Source organism: Psittacula echo (genome assembly GCF_963264785.1).
Source record: "Psittacula echo genome assembly, chromosome: 1".
NCBI classification, from domain to species: domain Eukaryota; kingdom Metazoa; phylum Chordata; class Aves; order Psittaciformes; family Psittacidae; genus Psittacula; species Psittacula echo.
In genome coordinates, this window is record NC_137735.1 from 147,906,110 (window position 1) to 147,928,077 (window position 21,968).

Genomic DNA, 21,968 nt, shown 5'->3' on the forward strand with positions numbered 1-21,968 from the left:
AGATGCAGCACTTTTCAAGATTTGAATACTCTTGGTCATATTTAAGTTTATATAAGGTGTGCTGCTAAAATATACAGCATAACCACATATAACTTTTATTTATATGATTATATATACTACATTTATACTCCATGTGTGTATATGTTTATATGTATGTATACATGTGTACAAACATACCAGGACACACACACACACAATGTAATTATTTTATATAAATTGCATATTGCACATTTTTAATAGGCCCTAAAAACTGTGTAAGGGAAAAAAAAAATCAAATAAAGGCACTAAATTAGCTTTGAGGCACCTCATATGTGTTTGGAGGGTTTTGGTCGGTTGGTTGGGTTTTTTTGGGTTTTGTGGTTGTTTTTGTGGGTTTGGTTTTGTTTGGGGGGGAGGGGTTTGTTTTTTTTTTTATTTTTTTTTAAGAAAGAACCAGGTACCTAACAGTTTGCTGAAGACAGTTGCATACGAAAATACAAGCTTTTCAGGAAAAAATATGAAAGGTCTTAGTTGTTTTGCAAGGAATAGACATCTCTTATGGTTAGGAATATATGTCACCATTTGTGAACATAAATTGAGAACACTTTTAGATTAAGATCCTGTGAAGCAATACAGCCGTGTTCTCCTCCCATCAGAGCAGAGGGTGTCAGGCTCCTTCTGCGCTAGAAAGGGAAGGAAGAAGGCTTTTTAATTAGGGCTCTTTTCTATGAAATATTGATACAACGTGGAAAAAAGTTGCAGTAGGCAGAAAAGAGGGACTCCCAAGGACATACACCTGATAAGCAGATCTTTTCCTGGAACTAGAAGTGGAGCAGAGTGGTCCCACTAGTTAGCTGAACAGCCTAATAACATTCTTAGACCCCTTTTTCTCAAGCTGTATTCTACACATAACTGAGAAAATATTAGGATAACATTTTTTTTATTGACTTCTTTACCGTGAGGGTGGTGAGGCACTTGAACAGGTTGCCCAAAGAAGTGGTGAATGGTCCATCCCCAGCAGTGCTGAAAGCCAGGCTAAACAGAGTCTTGGGTGACATGGTCTAGTGTGTGGTGTCACTGCCCACAGCAGGGGGGTTGGAACTAGATGATCTTAAGGTCCTTTCCAACCCCAACTATTCTATGATTCTATGATTATTTTACAATTCTCCTGACAAAGCTGTTCATAGCTGAAGAGTGTTCATTGTGTTTTTAATATAGCATATATATTGTAAAAAGAAAAAGTCCTCCACTGTATTTAAACACACAAATACTTGAAACATGCTATGTACTTCACGCTTTTAAGCCATGGTAAAATTTTTAATACAGATTTATGGTTTTTTATCAAATTATTCAAAACCTATAAATGCTCAGAGGGAAATAGATTAAGCTACACAGCAATGAGAATATTGGCTACCTGAGTCTATAACTACTATCAGAAGAAAGAAGATGTACAATGTATATTAAAAATACACCAAATACTTGATAAGATTACTGAATAGCTACTACTTTTGATAATTAAAATTGTTATATGGCACTTTAACATCTATCCAGTATTATTCTCAAGAAAAACTGACCTAGAATTTAACAGACTATGCTAGGTGCATTCTTTCTGAAACATAGTATTTGGAAACATTCTTCAAAGAGCTTGTAACAGTATTAAAAATGGAAAGTAATGAACGCAAAATTATTCTACCACAAACTACTCATGGCAAAATGCAACAGTAATCCAATCTATTATCTCTTTCACTTGAAACTCCAAGCAAGGGTCTCCATTTATTATCCTTGATTATCCATGTGTGGCTGCTTAATTGAATGGATTGCTGATAGAAATAATCTGTTAAAGGCTCTGTATCTCAGAGATCTCCCACCACTTTGAAAAAGAGAGTTACAATGACATATAGTATCAAAATCAGGCCTGCAGGTTGCATATCAGATTTTTCAATTTATTATATAAAGAATAGATTCAAGATGTAACTTCTTGGTAATTTAATTTTTTAAAAAAAGAATATTTCGTGTGAGAGGTCCACAGCTTGACCACTTGGAGAACTGCCATTTCAAAAGAATCTTTCATTTTGTTTTGCTTTGTTGTTTTGTTTTTTTTTCCCTGAAAGGGTGATCCGAAATGTGCAAACAAGGATAGTTATAACAATAGTCCCTATGAAACGGCTAGAAATGGACAGATACTTCTAGAAAAGTAAAGTGTCCTTTTTGCTATGTATGATCACAACATGAGTGTGTCTCATCTGCTATATTTTCAGATCAAGAATTCTGTAGTTTCCTAAAATTTATGAGAAAGACTGTCATAAGACTGTGTTTGGTTTTTGTTTGGTTTTTTTTTTTTTTCAGAACTAGGTGACGTTTTATCCAGTGGCTTCACAGTTATTTGAACAACTGGAGATTAAACTCTAGTCTTTACAAGTGTAGTATGAAACACCAAGTCCTCACTTCATTATTCAACTTAAAACAAACACTTCATTTTAAGTCATTATGGCACTTCTGTTCCTGAAGAGTCATTATGGCAATTCTGTTCCTGAATTCAAGTTACACAGTATCACAGTATGCTAGAGACTGGACAATAATAAGCGTCACATAATAGTTGGATGGTGATGAAAATTGTTCTAACCTTAGGTTTTTATATATATATATATCACTTGCAACACAATAGAATTTCTTCACCTTCTTCCTACATTCCATTATTTCAAAAGAATTAAAAATGTACTTTGCTGGCAGTGCTAAGCCTGACAGATCAGCCCTCACTATTTTCACATTACTGTAAACTAGGAGTAGCTCATGAAACAGTTGATATATACTGCTGTAAAACTGATGTAAGTGGGGCAAGCAAGCAGCAAGGCTTGGCACCCCATACGAAAATGCTTGGAACTCCTCCAGTAAAAAGGGCATGCTTCAGAAGATGAGCTTAGTCTTTAGCTGATGTGGTAATGGGCAATATAAAATCATAAAATGCTTTGCATAGACAAAATGCATATTGGCATAGTGGCTGAGATCCACACATTAGTGACCTCAGCACTTGCCTGCTGCAACAGTGTCCAAGCTACCAACCTTGAAGTAGCTCGTATGTCTGACGAAAAATAGTTTACTCAACTTGTAGAAACATGTTTACATTATAGGTGCTTGAGTCTGTGAGGATGGACAGGGCACAGAAACCTAAGTAGAACTGGCTGCATCACTGTGGAGCTCTGTCTTCTATACTAGCTTCACACTAAACGTTGAGTCAAATCTAAGGTAAAGAATTGTGGGGCATGATACTCAGAAATATTCCAAAGACTAACCAATGAGATTGCTCTTCATTAATCACCACAGTCTCTGAGGAAATTCGCAATATGCTGCATGATAAATCTCCTAGTGAAAAGAACAGGAATGAAGACAGGGCAGGAAAGTGCTACCTCAGTCTGTATCTCAGTGTTACGTCTGAACTCCAAAATAAACCACATTTTTCTCTTTTTAGGTCAGCCATACACATATGTACACACAGAGGGGAAAAAAAAAGCTAGCTTTTATTTTAATCATCAAGTGAGCAAAGTGCTGAGAAGCCACAGTAGACCTTGCGTCTGCATGCATTTTCAGGACAGGACTTCCACTGAGAACAAATGATGCACACAATAATGTCAGAAATGTTCATACTCTGTCGAACCAGTATTTCATATTGGGAAATTAAAAACAGAGAAAAGCTATCTCTGTATAAAACAAAAATGGAGAAAGACCAAAAGAAAAAAAAAGGGGGGGGGGGGGGAAGGGGAAAGGGATTTATCTTTTAGCATCTTAGCATCTTTGGAATACTACTGCAAAATAGCAAGACTGGGATACTGTTTATGATTTAAGACACCACATTTCAGTAGCTAGCACACTAAATTGATAATTGTTCACAAAAACAGCTAAAACATATCTGTTGGTTTTACACGTACTGGTAAAAGAGAACTGGCACCATAAAATACTAAACCCCACAAGTTTTTAGCTTTTCTGTCACATCTCAGTGCATTTAATATCCTTCTGTCATATTATTTATGACTTCACAAAGAAACTAGTTATTTCCTATTATCTCTTCAATAAATAAGTAAAGCAGAGCATGCTGCAGTGCTACAAGTCATTAATGAGATGCCTACAAAATCGTCATGGTGTCTAGTCTCAGAAGCTTGCACAGCATCTAACTATTAGAGTTTGCCTCAGCCCTGAAGAGTAATTGCATTTTTTACACATTGATATGTTCCAACCTGACGGCTGAGACACACATTTTGGAGTGGATTACATAAAGTAAGGAAACCTTTCTATGATGCATTTAACATTTTAAAAACCACAAAATCCTAGCCATGTTTTCAGCTTTCATTAACATTTCCACAAGCCCATCATAAGAGAATTGCCTTCCTTTCTGATAAGGAAAGCAGGTCAAAATTTTTACTTTGGACTTCGTATGGGGAAAAAACCACACTCCAGTCCCCATTGGAATGACTTCTTTTAAAGTTATAAACTAATGTCCCAGAAATGTTAGATTATATACTGTAAGACACAACTAGAATCCTGAACTAAAGCCTGCTGAAGAAAATAAAAGCTCCTGTGGGCTTTGCCTCCAACCTCTAAACCCAAATGTTGATAGAAATAATTTATTTTTTCCACCCATTTATCTATATTACTGCTTAGGAAAAAAAAATGAACAGGTGAAAAATGCTCATCTTTTGTATTAGATCAATCAGACTGTCACAAATGAAAAGAAACTGGCATGAAATTACTTCTACATTTAGAAAGACAAAATATTTATCAATGTTTTTCCAATACAGTAAGTATAGTTTCCAGTGTAGTTTCTAGTGTCCTTTTTTATTGTAAGACATAGTGTTCCTGATGTATATTTTTTTAGGTTTATTCCCTGTAAGTTTTCATTTCACTAGTTTGTAGTACAGTTGCACAATATTCCTCTACACCCTTTTTTCATCTAGCAGAATTTTGTATCTTGGAATATCATTTCATCTATATTTTCTGCTGTTTATTCAATGCACTATCAAGGGCAGAACATTTAAGTGCTGTGAATTTTCTATGGTTTTCCTTTTTCTATTCACCTAGCAGAAAATTATTTACCCAGAACTCTTTAAAGACATGTACAGAGACTAATATAATCATAATGTGTCAAAAGAATATGGGCACACAGATTTTTTCAGAGGTGACCTGTTCAATATATTCTGTGCCCTTTCTCCTGAGAAAAATGCTATCACTCTGAGTGGAGAGTGCAATTAGGGAAAAGCATCTTGGGGAAAGAAGCTTGAAAATTGATTAAGGAGCAGGTAAACTGCATTAGACCATCACACAGGAACTCAAATCTGAAGGAAAATAGGAAAAAAAAAAAGTATTCATGTCTCTGACATCACGGTCAGTTCATTTTGTTGTCCTAGAGTGAGATTCACATAGAAAGTGAAGACACTTTTGGTGTGTGAATGTAGGTTCTTTCATGTGAGTTAGTGCTGAAGCTCCCATTGCAGTCATTACAGTTAATGAGTCTAGAGAGTGATTTAGCTCACCTGAAAGCAGACACATATTTTGAGCAGCTCACCTAAGCTCATATTTAGACACTCCTTAATTCTGTTCTCTTTTTCTTCAAGCATGTGATTCAAGAGGAACAGGGAAAAATCAGCATTATTTATATATGAGATAAGGAAAAAGAAATTTCTCAGTTAGAAAAGGAAATCAGACATAAGATGACAGGTAAAATTCCTGGAAGAGTAAACGCCATCAGAAACTTTTTTAGTCAATAACCAGTCTCAGGCAATGAGGATAAAGATATGTGCTCATCCACAAAACTCATTTACACATGCTATACGATTACTGTTTAATAAGCCATTTCCTTTCAAACAAGTTGTGAATATGCATAAAGTCACTCATGCAGTGCATCCATGTCAACAAAGCTGCAACCTGTTCTCAAATGGCTGTTTTTTCTGTCCTTCTTCCAGGATTTTCAGAGTACTGACCTCTGTTTCTTACACGAGAAAAGAGGAAGAAAAAACTCCCAAAAACCAACAACAAAAAAACCCCAAACCCAAAACAAAAAAACAAAAAAACAAAAAAAAAAAAAAAAAAAAAAAAAAAAAAAAAAACAAACTTTTTCATTAAAAAAATTGTTTAGCTAATGGTCATCATGTATGGTAGGAATCTAAGTGTGAGCCTTCTCGCTGGCAGTGATAGCTTTTAAAGCTGAAAGACAAGCAAGCACAAGAAGTGCTTATAATAATTGTGTTACTGAGTACACGTCTTAGCCAGGCATTCATTTTAACTGATTGTCTGACAGATTCTTGTTAGGGAACTGAGTATTTCCTCTTTATATGCCCATTTTATATATGACCTTATCCAAATATAGTTAAGAAGGACAATTCCAAAGTATAGGCAGAACTATCAGTTTAACAGTCCTTCATACCAGCAGGATAATGAGGAAATGTAATATATGGCACTTTTTTCACTGACTATTTTAGTAAACAGATCAACCAACAGATAAAACCTTTATGGTTCTAAATAGCACTTTTTGTAACAGTCCAAAATTAGTTACATCAGGCTCTGGCTGTCATTTTCACTAATGCTATTAATGTGTGATATCCTTTCAAGGTTGCCTGAAAATTTCTGTGAGTTAACAAGACTTTGGTAAGCTAAGAAAAAATATGGCAGAATTATTCCCCTTTTAGCTGTAAAAACCTCCGAGCAAATTCCCTACTCTGGAGTTGATTATGGCCAATTTCTGTGAAATATTAGGGGAGAGATCCCATGTATGACACAAACTCCATGTTAGCAAACGAGAGGCTGTATTTCTTGATTCCCATAAAGAGTTTCCTCTTGATAAACTGCTGACAGACTATACCTGTTACATCAGAAATCTGAATCTATTGTCTTACTTTTTTCTGACGATGAACCTATGCTTCAATAAATATAATTAACCTCTACCTTTTGCTTTTTTTACCCTATCTCTATATAAGGTACCGATAGCAGGAATCCCTGTTGCATTGCCATGGAGTTTGGTTTAAATCCTACAGTCTGAGATAATTCAAATAAATAATTGTTGTCCTGGTCAATATCTTGCTAGAGTTGCTCATACACAAGCTTGATGCAAAGTCCTCTCAGGTCAAATCCAAGTCTCTAATTGATTTCCATGGGCTTTGGATCAAGTGAATAGCACTAGATCCTGCAAGGCATTCAGCACTCCCAGGTGCTGCAGCATTTATTCATCTTCCATTGAAATGCTTCTGAAGTTTAAGTGTTTTGAATCTGACATAAGTTCTCATTGCCTTCTAGATTATGACCTTTGATTATATAAATAGCTGAACAAAATCAAGATGTAAGAAATAACTGTGAGCCTAAAGCAGCTGTTTTCCTATTTGCACAGTTTTTAAGCTCTATGATATTCTTGCATCCTCTGAACCTTTGGTAATTACGAACAGCTATCTTTTATCCATTGCCCAAAGTTCTTTAAAAGAATTTAGGAAAAAAGTATAAACCAATTTATTTCCCTAATCTAAGCCTGATCCAACCCACAGTTAAGTCATTTCCATTAACTGTGAACATGAGAGTGTGAGATAAAGAAGCCATTTAGCCCGATGCCTGATCACTGGCCAGAAGCAGATGACACCAGTAGAACATAAGCAAAGCTATCTTTTACTTCTCCCATTACACCTTCTCAGCTTCCACCAATCTGGTCTTAAGGAGTTCCCAAGGCAGATGTTGTACCTTTTGAATTTGATATGCATTGGTGGATATTTTGCCACTGATTTTTCTAATTGTTTTTTCAGTCAAAAAAGAATGGAACAGTAATGGCCGAACGTGGTCTTTCATCATTAGATGAAACTCATAGCATTGTTTCCTAAAAAATATCTATATTACTCTTTCACTTTAACTTATTAAAACAGCTATTTTATGAAATCATTTGTTGTTGGGCTTTTCTTGTTGAGATCCAGAAAGAATCCTACACCATCTCCCTCTCACATCACATCCCACCACCCCACCTCAGCACAGAACACCAGTCACTATGAAGCTGCTCTCTCGAAGGACTAGTGATTCAGATTTTTAACACTCCCTGAGCAAACTAGTTAAGTAAATAATTTCTCTGCAGACAAGTTGCATGGGTCTCTGTTACCAATTTGTTTCTTAAGACAGTGGAAAAGTGGTTAGCATATTAAAAATATCACTTCAAATCTCAGACGTATCTAAATAAACTTGTCTTCATACAACGACTCATTCCGAGGACAACTTAGAATTAAGCAAGAAACTTAAGAAAGAGACTACATTCTATCCCATTAATATAATCACTTTTCAAGCTTGCAAAGAGCATTTACTTAAACAGCAAGTTGAAGGACTACTGGTTTTTTTAACGATAATTAAATCAAAATTAATTTCCCCTAATTATGAAATAAACACTGTATATAACCATCTTAAAGGACAGGAAACTTTCTGTAGTGGTGCAGTGGTGCAGGATAGCAATTTTGCTTTAGAACATGTTTGGAAGTTTATGATAAAGCTAACCAGTTGAAGGGATAAAAAGAGGAAATATTATTTCTGCTGAAGTTTATTCATTTCTTTACACACAAAAAGAGAAAAGTTTACTATTCTATTTAATGCACAGAGGAACATAATGTCATGAAATCCTACACTAAAGGGAAACATAGTGAAGGAAATGTTGTTATTCCACACTGGTATAGAACTGTACTGGCAGGAAAATTTGAGATTTGTTGCTCTAGAAAAGCAGAACATGAAAACAAACTAAAACAAATTAAAGCAACACAGATTAAACCAAATCACTGCTGATAACAGGATTTCATAACAAATTACAGAATTTCTTCACCAGAGATTGCTATCATTTGCAAAGAAGAGAACAAAGTTGAGAAAGACACAATCTCTGAAGCAGTTTTGACCGTAATCCTCACTCATGGTCCTCAAGCTTCTGCAATGCTTCAGTCTGGAGACAGCTTTAAATAAACTGGTAATTTTTACATTTAATTAAACATGAAAATGAATACTGAAATGAGGAGAGGTTCCCCAAATAAATTTATTTCAGTCTAAGATTTTTAGTCTGCTTCAGAGCTATGCATTGGCAATGCCTAACTGCAGTCCAGAGCTCTGACACCTCCTGGAAGATGCCAGAATAACAGCATGGGGGAATTTTCTAAACACTTCTCTATTGGGACACTTTGAAAACGGACAGTAGTGAAAACAGTTAACAAGACCAACATGTGACTCGATCTTTGGGTTTCCCATTCAGTAGAACAAGAATAGTTTACAAACCTCTGAAGTTAAGGTTTTCAAGCTGTCCCTAGTTTCATTCAAAAGCATTGTTATTTGAAGAACGACTTCTTTCATGAAGAAAATTAGCAGATACTTAAGGGTTTCTTTCAGTTTTCTAGAGGTAAAAAACCTCCTTATTATTTTTCAATTTGTGTGTGTGTGTTGCTTGGAAAAGGCAAAAAAATTTGCAAAAACACTGAAGTGGCCTTGAGGGTTACATAAAACAAGAATATTTTGAATTTAAATGTGACAGGCACATTGCCTTTTTTGATAAAGTGGGAATTGTCATCAAATCCTCATCATGTACTCTACTATGATCTTTGAAAGAAGTATGTTCTGGGCCAGTCAGAGTTATATAACTGGGAACAAGCAGACTAGACAAAACCAGCTAGACATGGAGGTTGGGATTTATCTCATCCATTTCACTTGGTATTTAAATATTAAAATCTCTGCTAATCATAATAAATTTAATTTATACTCACTGCAGAGAAATGAGCACCTCCAGATGCCTGCTTCTCTTCATTATTGCCTAAGTAAGACAAGGATGACTAGTTCAGAAGTATTAACTTTTGGAGGAGTAAGTTAAGGCTTATAAATACCTCTGAGAGATGGCAAGCATGTGGCAGAGAAATAGGTCTGAATTCCACTTCCAGATTCTTCTAGAATAATTCTATTGCACAGCATGTCCTGATTGCGTTCTTAAAATAAATGATATAGCACACGTCTCCTTTAAAAGAGTTGTATGATCTGATTGTTTCCTTTAAAAATCCACACGTCGAAGATACTATCTATAAATTCAGCTGCTATATCCTTTCACACAAACATAGGCACTGGAAAAAGAACCGTACACAAACAACATAAAAAGCTTACTTAAGGAAATCTTTCTGCTATATCTGGATTTGTTTGCTTTGAAAACAAAGGAACTTACAGGTATAGCTAGTGAGCTGGAAAATAGGTATCAGAAAGTACACCAAGGCAGAAGATACACCACTGACATTAAAGAAATGAACCAACATGTTTTCAGCCTTTTGATACAAGTACCTTTCAAATCCACTTATGTGGATCCAAATCCATCGTTCAAACTATTTTCCTGTCCAGTATTCCATATCATCTAGAACTTTTCTCAGTACTTATTTAATTTGTCTGCAAAGACGTAGCAAACACTCCACACTGTATGTGGTGGCTACGTAGTAAAACAGGGAAAGCTCACATACCTTCCAGGAAAAGTGTTGAAAAACTCACAACCTCTTTCTTACTGCATGTCCAAAGCCAGAGTAAATCCACTCTGTGGATCACTGCCTGACAGATACTGTGGTGTACTCATGGTGTGAAGAGGGTAGTCACTGCTCAGAAGGCAGCTGCATCCAAAGGGATTTGTGCAGTGCATGCCAGGCACTCTTTTCTGCCTCCTCCAAGAGACTTGAAACAAAACCGGCTCCTATCTCCCCCTCCCACAGCTAGGTTTTTATCTTATATGTGTGCTTTGATGCACAAAGGTATCTACTTTAAAGTCACTGGTTGTGTGTGCCACACACAAGAAGTTAGCATCATGTGAGGTCTGCAGCTGTGCCCGTCCCCAGAGGAGGAGAGAGGCTGTCATAGCGCTGCCGGTACAGCAGGAGACTGAACCATGCTTCTCCCATGAATAATTTAATGCATTAAATTTCAAAATTTTGGGTCTTGGAAAGAAAGAAACTGTAGGTTAAGTGAATGATAATTCATTTCAGTCTTCCAGCAGGTAGCATTTCTGCAATGATCTGACTGACATGGGGTGAAGGGAGAGAGGTGCCAGAAACAGCACATGGTCCAAGGATAGCATAGGCAGTATATGTAGCACACGTACACATTTTTTTTCTCAATCACTGTAAAGTTTACTATGCAAATATTCAAAGTTTCTTTTTGTATAAATACATATCAAATAAACACAAGAAATAGTTGCACAGATAACTTATCTAGCTCTTATTAGGTGTATGACAATAGATGCATATATTCTGTCTAATTCTGCCTGTCTCTAGTCCTTGATACCCATATCTCAACATGGATTTGATCAACTGATGTAAAAAATAACATCAATAACCCAAGCCAACCAAAAAAGCTTAGAAAAGCTAAAAAATTCTCAGTTATGTAAGTGATACAAGATACCATGGTATTACACAGTTGCTGTTAAGAGTCATTATTGAAGATTTTTTTTTTTGGTACTGCTGTACTCTCAATAGAAAGGCCACAATTCTTAACCTGCTGTTTACCAACAATGAAGTGATTATATATTCTAAACCAAAAAAGTATATACCCACTTCACAGCCAGATTTGGAAAGCACCTTCAACCTCTCTGCCTTTCATTCCTCTGTGGGAAGCAGAGGAGTTTGGGGACCAGCATCTTGCAGCTGTAATCCACCGTGTCAAAGAGCATCAATTTTGTTCCTAAGCAACCCTGCACAGTGCAGTAGCTGCTGTCCATAGCTGATAAGGATGCTCAGGGAACTGTTAAGCAGCTGCAAGTGGGAGAGATGAAAGTTGCAGAAACTGAAATTGAGGCCACTAACACAGTAATAAAAATCCTCCCTTGGGTTATAAAAAAAGGGGGAGATGAACAGTAGCAATAATGAAAAGTTAAGAATCCCACTCACATTACATATGCCTACATATAGAGAACTCTTTTGGTTCAGCTTACTGAATGAAGCAAGGAGTTAGGATGCAGCAGACACTTTCACACTGTGAGCTATTACACAATGTTAAATTACATCCTTCACAATCTCACACTCTGACTCTCAGCCATTTACAAGGAATGTCTTGGATGGCCAAGCTTGCAACTGATAACTTGAAAGACCCTTACATATCAGCCAAAATATTTTGAGGGTCTGCCAGTACAATGCAAAAAAACTCCATGTTGCTGGATACACACTTGAAGAAAGTTGGGGTTTGGCCTCAAATCAACTTTTCTTTTTTCCCCCCCAAATAATACTTAATCAAAACATGTTAATGTATTATCATAAGATCAGATATTTATAAGTACCTCTATGGAGTTTCACAGTTCTTTTTTTATCCAAAGTGATTTAAAACTGTAGTGGAATATGTTTACTTTATTTTAATTTACCAAAGTACTCAGACTAATTAAATATATTCCTAGAAGTTTATATGGTTTATCTAAGGAAACAGACTCCTCAATAATCAAACAGACAAATTTCTTTATGCAGACACAGACTTTATAACATTTTTGATTTAATGTTCATATTATTTAATATTATATAATACTTTGAAGAAATATAAACAAGTGTTCTTAATATTGGGAGGTCTGCTTCATACGTTAATTTTTTATATGAAGCTTTAGTGCACGTATTTATTACAAAGCTGAGCCAGAAACCATCTGGCTAAGAGTCATCTCACAAATCACAGTCTCAAAGAGAAAGAGCTGTGATACAAAATACCTCAAGAAAATAACTTTTTATACAATGAATCAGGAAAAATCGTGGACACACGTTTTAAAGATGTTTCACTTAGGAACATGGATTAAGGTAAAAATCAACTACTATAGACTATGCTTACAAAGCTTATATTATTGAAAAAAAAATGCAGGCAAAATACTTCTCACACCTCCCACTTAATTCTACAAACAATATGCACAGAAAATTAAAATAGAGACAAAATTAAAATAATCGCCAGCACACCAGAGAAGGGGGTGAATTTGCAGCTGTCAAAATTCAGAATTATGGTTTACTTTTTCTTACCACACATCAGCATACTATCAAATTTACTGTATATAAACTAAATATGAGACCAATTGAAGCCAATAAATCCTCAGGATGCATGTTTCTTTAAAAAAAATGGAATCTCCTACCTGACAGTGTTCTGTAATTTTGCACCCAGTTTCTAAGAACATTTTAATTAATCTGACAATATCTTCATGTCATAATTCACATTTGTTACATACATTTTTATACTGAACTGTTGGTTTGAAAAATGCAGACAGAAAACTAGGCTCAAACAATATTTTTTCCCTTGGATGCTTTACATGACTCTTTCAGTCATATTACCTTTTTTTTCTTCTTGAATTTTTTAATTCTCTTCCTAAGAATACCATACACACAATACCTCCTTCTACAGTGCTATGTGGATATAGGGCATACTGTGATTTAACACCACCTTGTTAGACTAGTTATAACTCTTGTAAGATCCATTTGATTCTGATAGGGGTAAGACACAGCCAGAGTCCCACTGGAGTACTCTACTCACCCTCACAGTCATTCTTGCACATTTAAGACTTGTGTTTCTAAGCACCTAAGCTTCTTTTAGGAATTTAAGCTGGGTGGCTATCTGCATCTCCAGATATCTTAATGCCCTTAAAAATCTTCCTTGAGGTGTTTGGCCCCTATAAAGTAATAAACTCAGGAGATCTCTGTGTCTGTAATACTTGACTACACTGGAACTGAAAAAACAGGGATAAAAGGCAAAACACTGCTCCTAAATACTTTAAATACACAAAATTTTACTTTGTTCTTATTAATAACATTTTTGTAGGGTTTTTTTTAGGCAATCTCCCATTTTTTATAACAGTGTAGAATCAAGCCCTAATTAAGTACATTTACACAATGACTCTAATGTATTTCACCTTCGGGATGGTGGGAGGCAATAACAGACACTGGAATATAAGAAAGGAAACTTTTTCTAACTGTACAAAGAATTTGACTGCTTATATGAATAGTATCTTTGTATCTTTACACAAATAGCAATCTTTTAATGTTTTGTTAGCTTTCGTAAATGCACTTAACTACTAGAATCTACACTGAGGTAGTAAGAACTGTACCAATGACTGGGTACATTAAGAAATGCCTTGTAATAGTGCATGAGGTGTGTATATTCTGGTGACAGAAAAGAGTGCAGTCTCATTTGTGCTATGGTAGAGCAGAATCTTGTTGGATTTATTCCTTTTTTTAAAAAGAAATAAAGCCGAAATATTCTGGGACTGACATATTCATCACATGATCTTCATGTGTGCTCATGTTTAAATCTGAGCCTTTTTACACCAGATGCCTGAGTAAATATTCGTATCCAGTACTTTTCTAAAGAACACTTACACCTGTTGCATATCAGGTGCTCTAGTCAAAAGCTCTATTTTGTATTTCATCTCAATTCACATTTATTTAAGTTTGTGCTGTGGGAATAATGCAAATTTCTTTGGGTACCTTTGAAAATGGGGTTTTATTGGTTAGGGGTTTTTTGTCAAAAGAAACTTTACAACTTTTTTACTTTACAGGGGTATTATAAAATATTACTGGAGGCCCAGGAAGATCAAAATTGCATGCTTCATTGAAAAATATTTAAAAAATAATGGTAGAAAAATTAGGTTACTAATTGTGAAAGAGGTCAAAGCCTAAGCATGGTAACTACTACTGTTCTGGGAAACATGGCATAGAGCTATCATTTTAAAGCACTGTCTATGAACTTAAAAATTTTTCCTCCACTGCATAAGCAATTCAGAAAAAAAAGATGTCTAGCACAAATATCTGTGCTCCCATCTATTACCCAATAAATAATAGGTACAGAAATACAAGAATCTTTTCCATCACTCTCTCAGCTCTATTGTCAGGTAACCGACGAAATTTGATAGGGCTGAATCTAAACTTTGTTTCTGGATTTCTAATTTATACTCCCTTTTTTGAACAATCTATCCACTTAATCGCTGCTGAACCAGATACTTGTCTCATCAGTTTACCATGACGTAAATCATGAACTGCTGCCAATGGACTATACTGGCAAAAAAACCCAAATAATTGGAGCAGTTCACCAGACTCTCTTTCAAATGTCTGAAAAGTTAATTGCCGCCCTGATGTTGCAAGATGTTCTCAACTTATTTTGGATAATAATTTTATTTCTGCAGTTCAGATGCTCCATTACCAGATTTTTTTTAATACATTTCCAGATTTTTTTGAATACATTTCCTTTTTTTTTTTACAGTAGCTCTATTTCTAATACTGTATTTATACTTTAATATGGCCTTTATATTGCAAATTTTTCTCCTTAGAGGCACAATGAAGTGAGTCAAGTACAAATTGTCATTATCAAAAACTTGATAGTTTGAACTTCTTAGGTTCAATCACTTATGGATTTTACTAAAATCACAATATTCACTGAGGATTAGTTGAATGATAGGCCATAATTAATAGATCAGGCACTAGTCATAATTACTCTCTGAGTTAATCTATTCTGCTATACTAAGTCAGCAAATCTCTTTGATACATTCTGGCCCACACCAATCTCACTGTTCTTATTCTTGATTCACAGTAACAATAAGGAAACAAAATTCCATCCGTTTCCACCAAAGGAGCAAATAAATTAGATTCTGAGCAGAAAGACCTTTTTGTGAAGCATTACCTTCATGCCTTCATATTGAAGTAAGAAAATTCCTGCTCAAGAAAATGTGTGAAGTAAGCTAACTCCTGGTTCCTCTAAGAGATCTTCAGAATTTTTTTGAACACGAAAGCTGGTCCTCCATGCAACTAAATAAGAATATAACAACTCCTCTGTCAAGCCAACAACAGGCCAATACAGTTTCAGTAATCTTTTTATCAAAGAATAAATAAATTTTCTCTACTGCCATCAAAATGACCCTTACTTTACAGTATTTTGAATTCTCCCTGGAGCTTTTCGTGAATATCTATGTACGCGCTTTGAAGGTGAGCACACTACAATTTGTCCCTCCTCTGTTATATAGTATTCTAACTATCCAGGCTAAATGTCTCTGCTGTGAAAAGAAAATTGATTAAGACATCAAACACATTTGTAAAATACAAAATTCACTAGGTTACATACAAGAGTACAAAAAAAAAAAAAAAGCTATTTGAAACAAGGGTGAAAATATCAAACACAAAATGAATGAATGAGCCAATATGTAGGTATGAGATACAGAAATAACATTGCAGCTTTGCTCATCTTTATAATATTCGTCAGATATATTTCCAAACTTTCAATGAAATTGTTCGCAAAACAAACATTTCTAATTTTGTGCTCTCTTGTCAGGTTTTATTGAACTAATTTTTATTAATACAAGTTCTGAAGAGATGGATGCTCTCAAACATGCATGCAGAAACCATAAGAAACTAAAGACGCAACGGTCAGAAAAAAAATAACAAAATATGTGTGGCATTTTGGAAAAAAGTGATGCTGTGGAAATTTTGTGATGCTCATAAGGGAAAAAATCTATCAAACAAAGGTCAGGAAAAAACCCTGTTATGAGGAAAGTTCAGGTCAAATGAATAACAAGAATGATGAATGAAAGATTTGATCTACTGGTGAAGGATGAATGAGGAATCTGGAACAAAGAAGCAGAAAAACAAAGCCAGAGAGTCTTAATATGAATGTTAAACTTGTCTTGAACAAGGGAGCCAAGCCAGCAGACAAATCCCCAAACAAGAGGAAGACTATGGAAAGTGGTAATTTGAAAGAAAAGTGAAGAAAATGACTAGGTGGAATATACTCATAGGGATGCAGTAAGAATGGAAAAGGAGTAAAGAAGGGAAAAAATAGAATGTGTGGGAAAATGAAATCGGTCATCCTATTCTTCTGTTCACTGTTTGAGGCTTTCTGTTGTCACATTCAGTCACCCGTTTGATTGTAAAGTCTTCAAGGAATCTGACATATTTTAGACAGTATTCCTCATACATTATGGGTGATTTAACAAATAATTAAAATGAACAGTTGCTTTATCTTTTCTGGAAGACACACCTCCAGTTTATACAATCAGAGGAAATAAATGAATGGTCTTGTGTTTAAGCTTCGCTTCATAAAGTATTATTCTCATCTACAAAAGTTCTGTATGACTTGACAAAGCTAGCCAATGTAATGCCTAGAAATATAAAGTTTAATATGGCAGTGGGATTGCTTTAGAACTAGTCACAGAAGAGCACTGTGCTCCTTATTTAAAGTACAATATCTTTATAAAACAAAAACTGCACTCTAGTTCTGACTGATTTGGGAACAAACATTACCCTTTCATCATCAAAACCTTACCAGCTATTCCAGCTCATTTGCTAGCTACTGACAGGGCAGAAGGAAAGCTATTACATTACCATGTTATAAGGTGACAGCAGAAAGTGACATAACTGTGTCATTATGGGTGTAGGTGTTCACAAAAGCCCCATGTAAGTCTGCCAGTCCCAATTTAATAGACCTGAACTTTTTTCTCTGCCAGGTTTTACACTGCTCTGTTTCTTGATCTTTATGCCCCTAACTTCTACGCTTTTCAATGTTATCTTCAATCTCCACAAACTGCTTTTCATTTTATTTTCTTGTCCCTTCTTATCCCTACTTTACTTTTGGTTTTGTTACAATTAATGCTGATAAAACACTAATTTGAAATTTTATATTAGACAGCTCCATTTTGGGTAGAGTGCATGCTATTATTCTAGAGTCATCCTTCACTCTCTTCTCTCTCTCTTTCAGCCTTTATCTTTTTCTCACTTTCTCCTTCTCGCTTCTTTTCCTCCTTTCTTTCATTTATTTCATATAACATCTTTATGTACAACTATGTACTACTTGAGCTGAGCAGTCAAGAACAATAGCTGGGATATCCTTGGAGGCTAAAATGTAGTAATATTTGAAGTCACTGGCACTCTGCAGAGGAAAGTGTAATCTATGTTTTTAAAAGACACTTTAATTGTCCAGCAATCATGCAGAACTGAGAAATATAGCTCTGCTTCCAAGATAATAGCTCCCCAAATTGCAAAGGTCGCTTACTCAATACCCTTGCTATCTAGCAAAATATGGGAATGACACCAAGACTCAAAACTTCAACTTTACGTTAATCTCTTATTCAGTATTAGCATTCATGTATTTTTATAATGTTTCACATAACGTGTTGTGTGTTATTGTCATTTAAAACATATAGACTTCATCTAGCTTTGTTGCTAAAAGTAAAAAAGTTGCTCATGCAGAATCCATTTATATAGCCCTTATTTAGCTAAAACTAAAATTAATAATGAAAGGAGGTTCTATTAGTAAATGGATGAGAAGCTTTAGCACAGAGCAAAGGCAGCAGTACTAATTACATTCAGCTTTCACTGACCCTTGTTTCTTTTCTATGCAATTTTCCACTCTTTTTTGTAATTATTCCATAAAGTGAAAAGAGTTCAAAGCTTTAATGATATTAATTCTATTTAAATTATTCATATATAACATTTAAACATAATCCGTATGTGGTTATCATGATGTTATTAAAGAGACCTCATCTACCTAAGGCATTCACTAAAGATTTCCAAGAAATTTGTGATGTCTGTCGTATCTGAACTTCTAGCCATATCTGAACTTCTGAATGTGAGACGTTGGATCTCTGCCCAACCTGCTCAATCTTTCTCTGTGCAAACCACCTTGAGAAAAGAGTCAAGCATGCATGCATTCTTTTTAACCCTTTTTCTTCCCCTCATGACCTATATGTTGTATGGCTGCATACTTGAAAATAGGTTTTTAGGCTCTTTTTGAAGACACTTTTAATCTCTTCAGTACTTTGAAGATTTTACTCAAAATAATTTTTACTCAAACCCTGATACAAACAAATCATACTAATTCTAAACAGATACCATATCCCCATCATAATCAACTGCAAACTGGCCATAAACCTGAAAAAAAGAATTATGTTCAGTACCATGGACAAGTACAGCCCAAACTGCCGAGAACTGACACAAGTCCCACAAACACTACTTTTCATTACAGAAACACATAGACTGACCCTACTCTTTCATAATAAGATTATACATTCTAAATATTGCTAAATTCTGAAGACCTAACTTGTTGAAATCATCACAGTTCTAATTAAAATATATATGGCAAAAAGTATCACAATCAGAATATACAGGTCTGTAGAACTAGTTAGCATATATAACTTGTCCCTTCTATTAACTTGTCCCTTTCTTTTGCCACTAGCACAGAAAAACAAAACCCCAAAATAACAGGAAAGCAGATTAAAATCCTCAAAGCTCTTGTCAGTCCTTTTTAGCATGACTTGCCCTTACAAGTAATATGAAATATTTACAGTGCACTATATTTATCTTCATCTGTTACATCACTCTGAAGATAAAAGCCCTGTATGAAAAATGGTGGCATAAGACAGTCTTTTTATCTTTTTCAGTATTTTGTATGTGCGTTTCCCAACTAAATTACAATTGCACATAATAAGTCAACTTTTTCATAATAGTTTCATAATGCACTTTTCATTTTGTTAAATTTAGAAGTTATACATGTTTCATAAATCTCAACAAGATCTGGAAAAATGTTTGACTAATAAAATTATCTGCTTTGATTCATGAAAGTGAAAATTTTGTCTTTTAATATTTGTAATTATTAAATAACTGGACCATTTCCAAGGAATTGACAAATTTTCAGTTTCATAAATGATACTCTACAGCTCAAAATTAAGAATAGGGGAACAAATTGTCTCCTCCAATCAGCCAAGCTTCTAAATCCTTCTTATAATTAAAGACAAATGCATTTTACAGCTTGGTGCATAGAATCAGCTGGTACAATATGACACTGGTATCAAAGACTTTATAAATTAATACTATCTCCCGACTTTGCACTAAACTGCATTGGAATCTAATGTCAACAATGGCATTTTTTAACTCCAAATTCTCTGGAATAATTTATATTGTTATTAAGATTATGTTTTAAGAGATGTGCTTCATCTGTCATGTCTCACACTTCCTCAGATAATTTTCCAGAGTCTGTCACCAGTCAATGCAGCTTGACACTTGTCATCTACAAGTTCCATGTCTATGAAAATCAAAGGAAATTTATCCAGTGTCTTAAATAACATCAGGAATAATTTTTGTAAACATTAAGGTTGCTATACCTGTTTTATTTTCATAAAACCAAATAACTTAGTGATTTTGTATCCAAGCCTACATCAATACATCACTTTAAAGAAAATGGCAGATTCACATACTTCTATGCATGATCAAAATAAAAGATCCCACTTGACTTCTCCTTATAATTATCACTACTTTAGCAACACTGTAACAAGTCCTGTCTGCAAACACATTATTAAACATCCACTGATAACACACAGATATTCATAAAATATTCCATTTTCACTATCCAAAACCAAATAAAATGTCAGGGAAAATTTGAAAGAACACAAACAATTTCAATATTTTTGTTTGGTTTGTTGATTGCTTTTTCAGTCTACCTGCAGTTTTGGGGTTTGGGTTATTTTAACTTCAGCAACATTTTTAATTCACTTGTACGTGTAAAACATTTAGAAAGAAGTGATGAGTTGTATTCATGAAGTTCTGTAACAAAAACTTACCCTCACATTTTTTTCTAGCAACGCTTTTTTTTAATTGAGTATTTTCCATTCGTGACAATATACTTGTTGAAATGTTGGCTGTAACCAAACACCAGCTGCACTTACCCCAGTGTTGTCATGGTGACAATGGTGTACCAGAAGGCTGCAGGGATGCTGGTGAACTTGCTGGCTGATGAACCTTTCTCTGCATAGTACATGACTGTGGCAAAGATGATGATGGCCATAGTGAGTGAAAAGAGAAGAAAGCCTAACTCCGAGGCACAACTTTTTAGCGTGTAGCCCAGAATGCGCAGCCCCTGTGAGTGGCGTGAAAACTTAAAGATCCTGAAGACACGAAAGACTCTCAGTGTCACAAAAGCTCCACTGACATCCTCGTTATCTGTCATCACCAGGCCAATGTAATACGGCATGATGGCAACCACATCAATGATACTCATGACACTGCGCACAAATTTGTAGCGACTAGGGGCTGCCAGCAGACGTAGGAGATACTCAACTGTGAAGATCATGACACAGGCAGTATCCAGACAGAAGAAAGCCACAGCATAGCGCTCTCCACAGGGCAGCTCTTTGATGCGACCTGGGCTTACACCACAGGGCACTGTCTCCACCACATTGGCAATAACAGAGACAGCAATGAAGAACCCAGTGACATAGTAGAAGACCAGAGCCAGTGTACTGGTGTGTGGGTTTTCAAAAGCCCGCCACATCCTCTGCCGAGCTGTCATTGATGGCAGGGAGCTCTCAGCTGCATTATCCTGGTCGGCATCATCCTGCAGGCGCTCGGCATTCTCACGCCGACGATCCTTATACTCCTCATAACAGCAGTCGCCAATGATCTCAGGAATGATGCCAAAGAAGGCCAGCTCCTCATCGTAAGCTGAGATGCACTCCTGGCGGGGATAATGAAGCTTCCCAGTACGGTAAAAGTTGAGAATGTAGCGGAAAATGTCAGGGTCCCGATCAAAAAAGTACTGCTGTGTCTCAGGGTGATAGAAGAAGTCCCGCTCCGAACTGCCCAACAGAGTGTCAGGATAGCGCTCTAAGGTATCCAGCCACGTCTGGAACTGGATGCCACTCACATTCAGCACAATCAGAGAGTCCTGGCTTCGCTTCCTCTCCTGCCGAGGAGCAGCTGGCATGGGACCTGTGGCCACTGGCATCCATCCTATGGCTGCTGCCCTGGCAAAGGGCAACCAAGCTGCTACTCCTGCTGCCATGGTCTACAGCTAAGTGAGTCAATCTAGAGACAGTTCTGGTCCAGCCGCTAAAATAGAGAGGGAAAAGAAAAATACAAATGCTCACGCATATTTGAGGCAATAGAATTTCTGAACACTGTTGCTTACTTCCGTATTAACAAAAAATCTCTCTGCTTCCTTTTTGTTTCTTGCCTTTTTTCACCCCAAAGTATCCTTTCCAGGGCTCGACAAGACAA

The 21,968-nt window shown here is 35.8% G+C and overlaps 1 protein-coding gene across 1 annotated transcript in view; it reads right to left on the reverse strand.

Moving 5' to 3' along the window:
• The window catches only part of KCND2 (potassium voltage-gated channel subfamily D member 2), a gene marked incomplete at its 5' end in the record, with an annotated part of 291,466 nt that extends 269,713 nt beyond the window's left edge, over positions 1 to 21,753 (reverse strand). Inside the window, one exon of the mRNA XM_080636342.1 lies at positions 20,639 to 21,753. Within this exon, the coding sequence (XP_080492468.1) occupies positions 20,639 to 21,753 (1,115 nt within the window). The remainder of the gene's footprint in view (positions 1 to 20,638) is intronic.
• Positions 21,754 to 21,968: the final 215 nt, after the last annotated feature.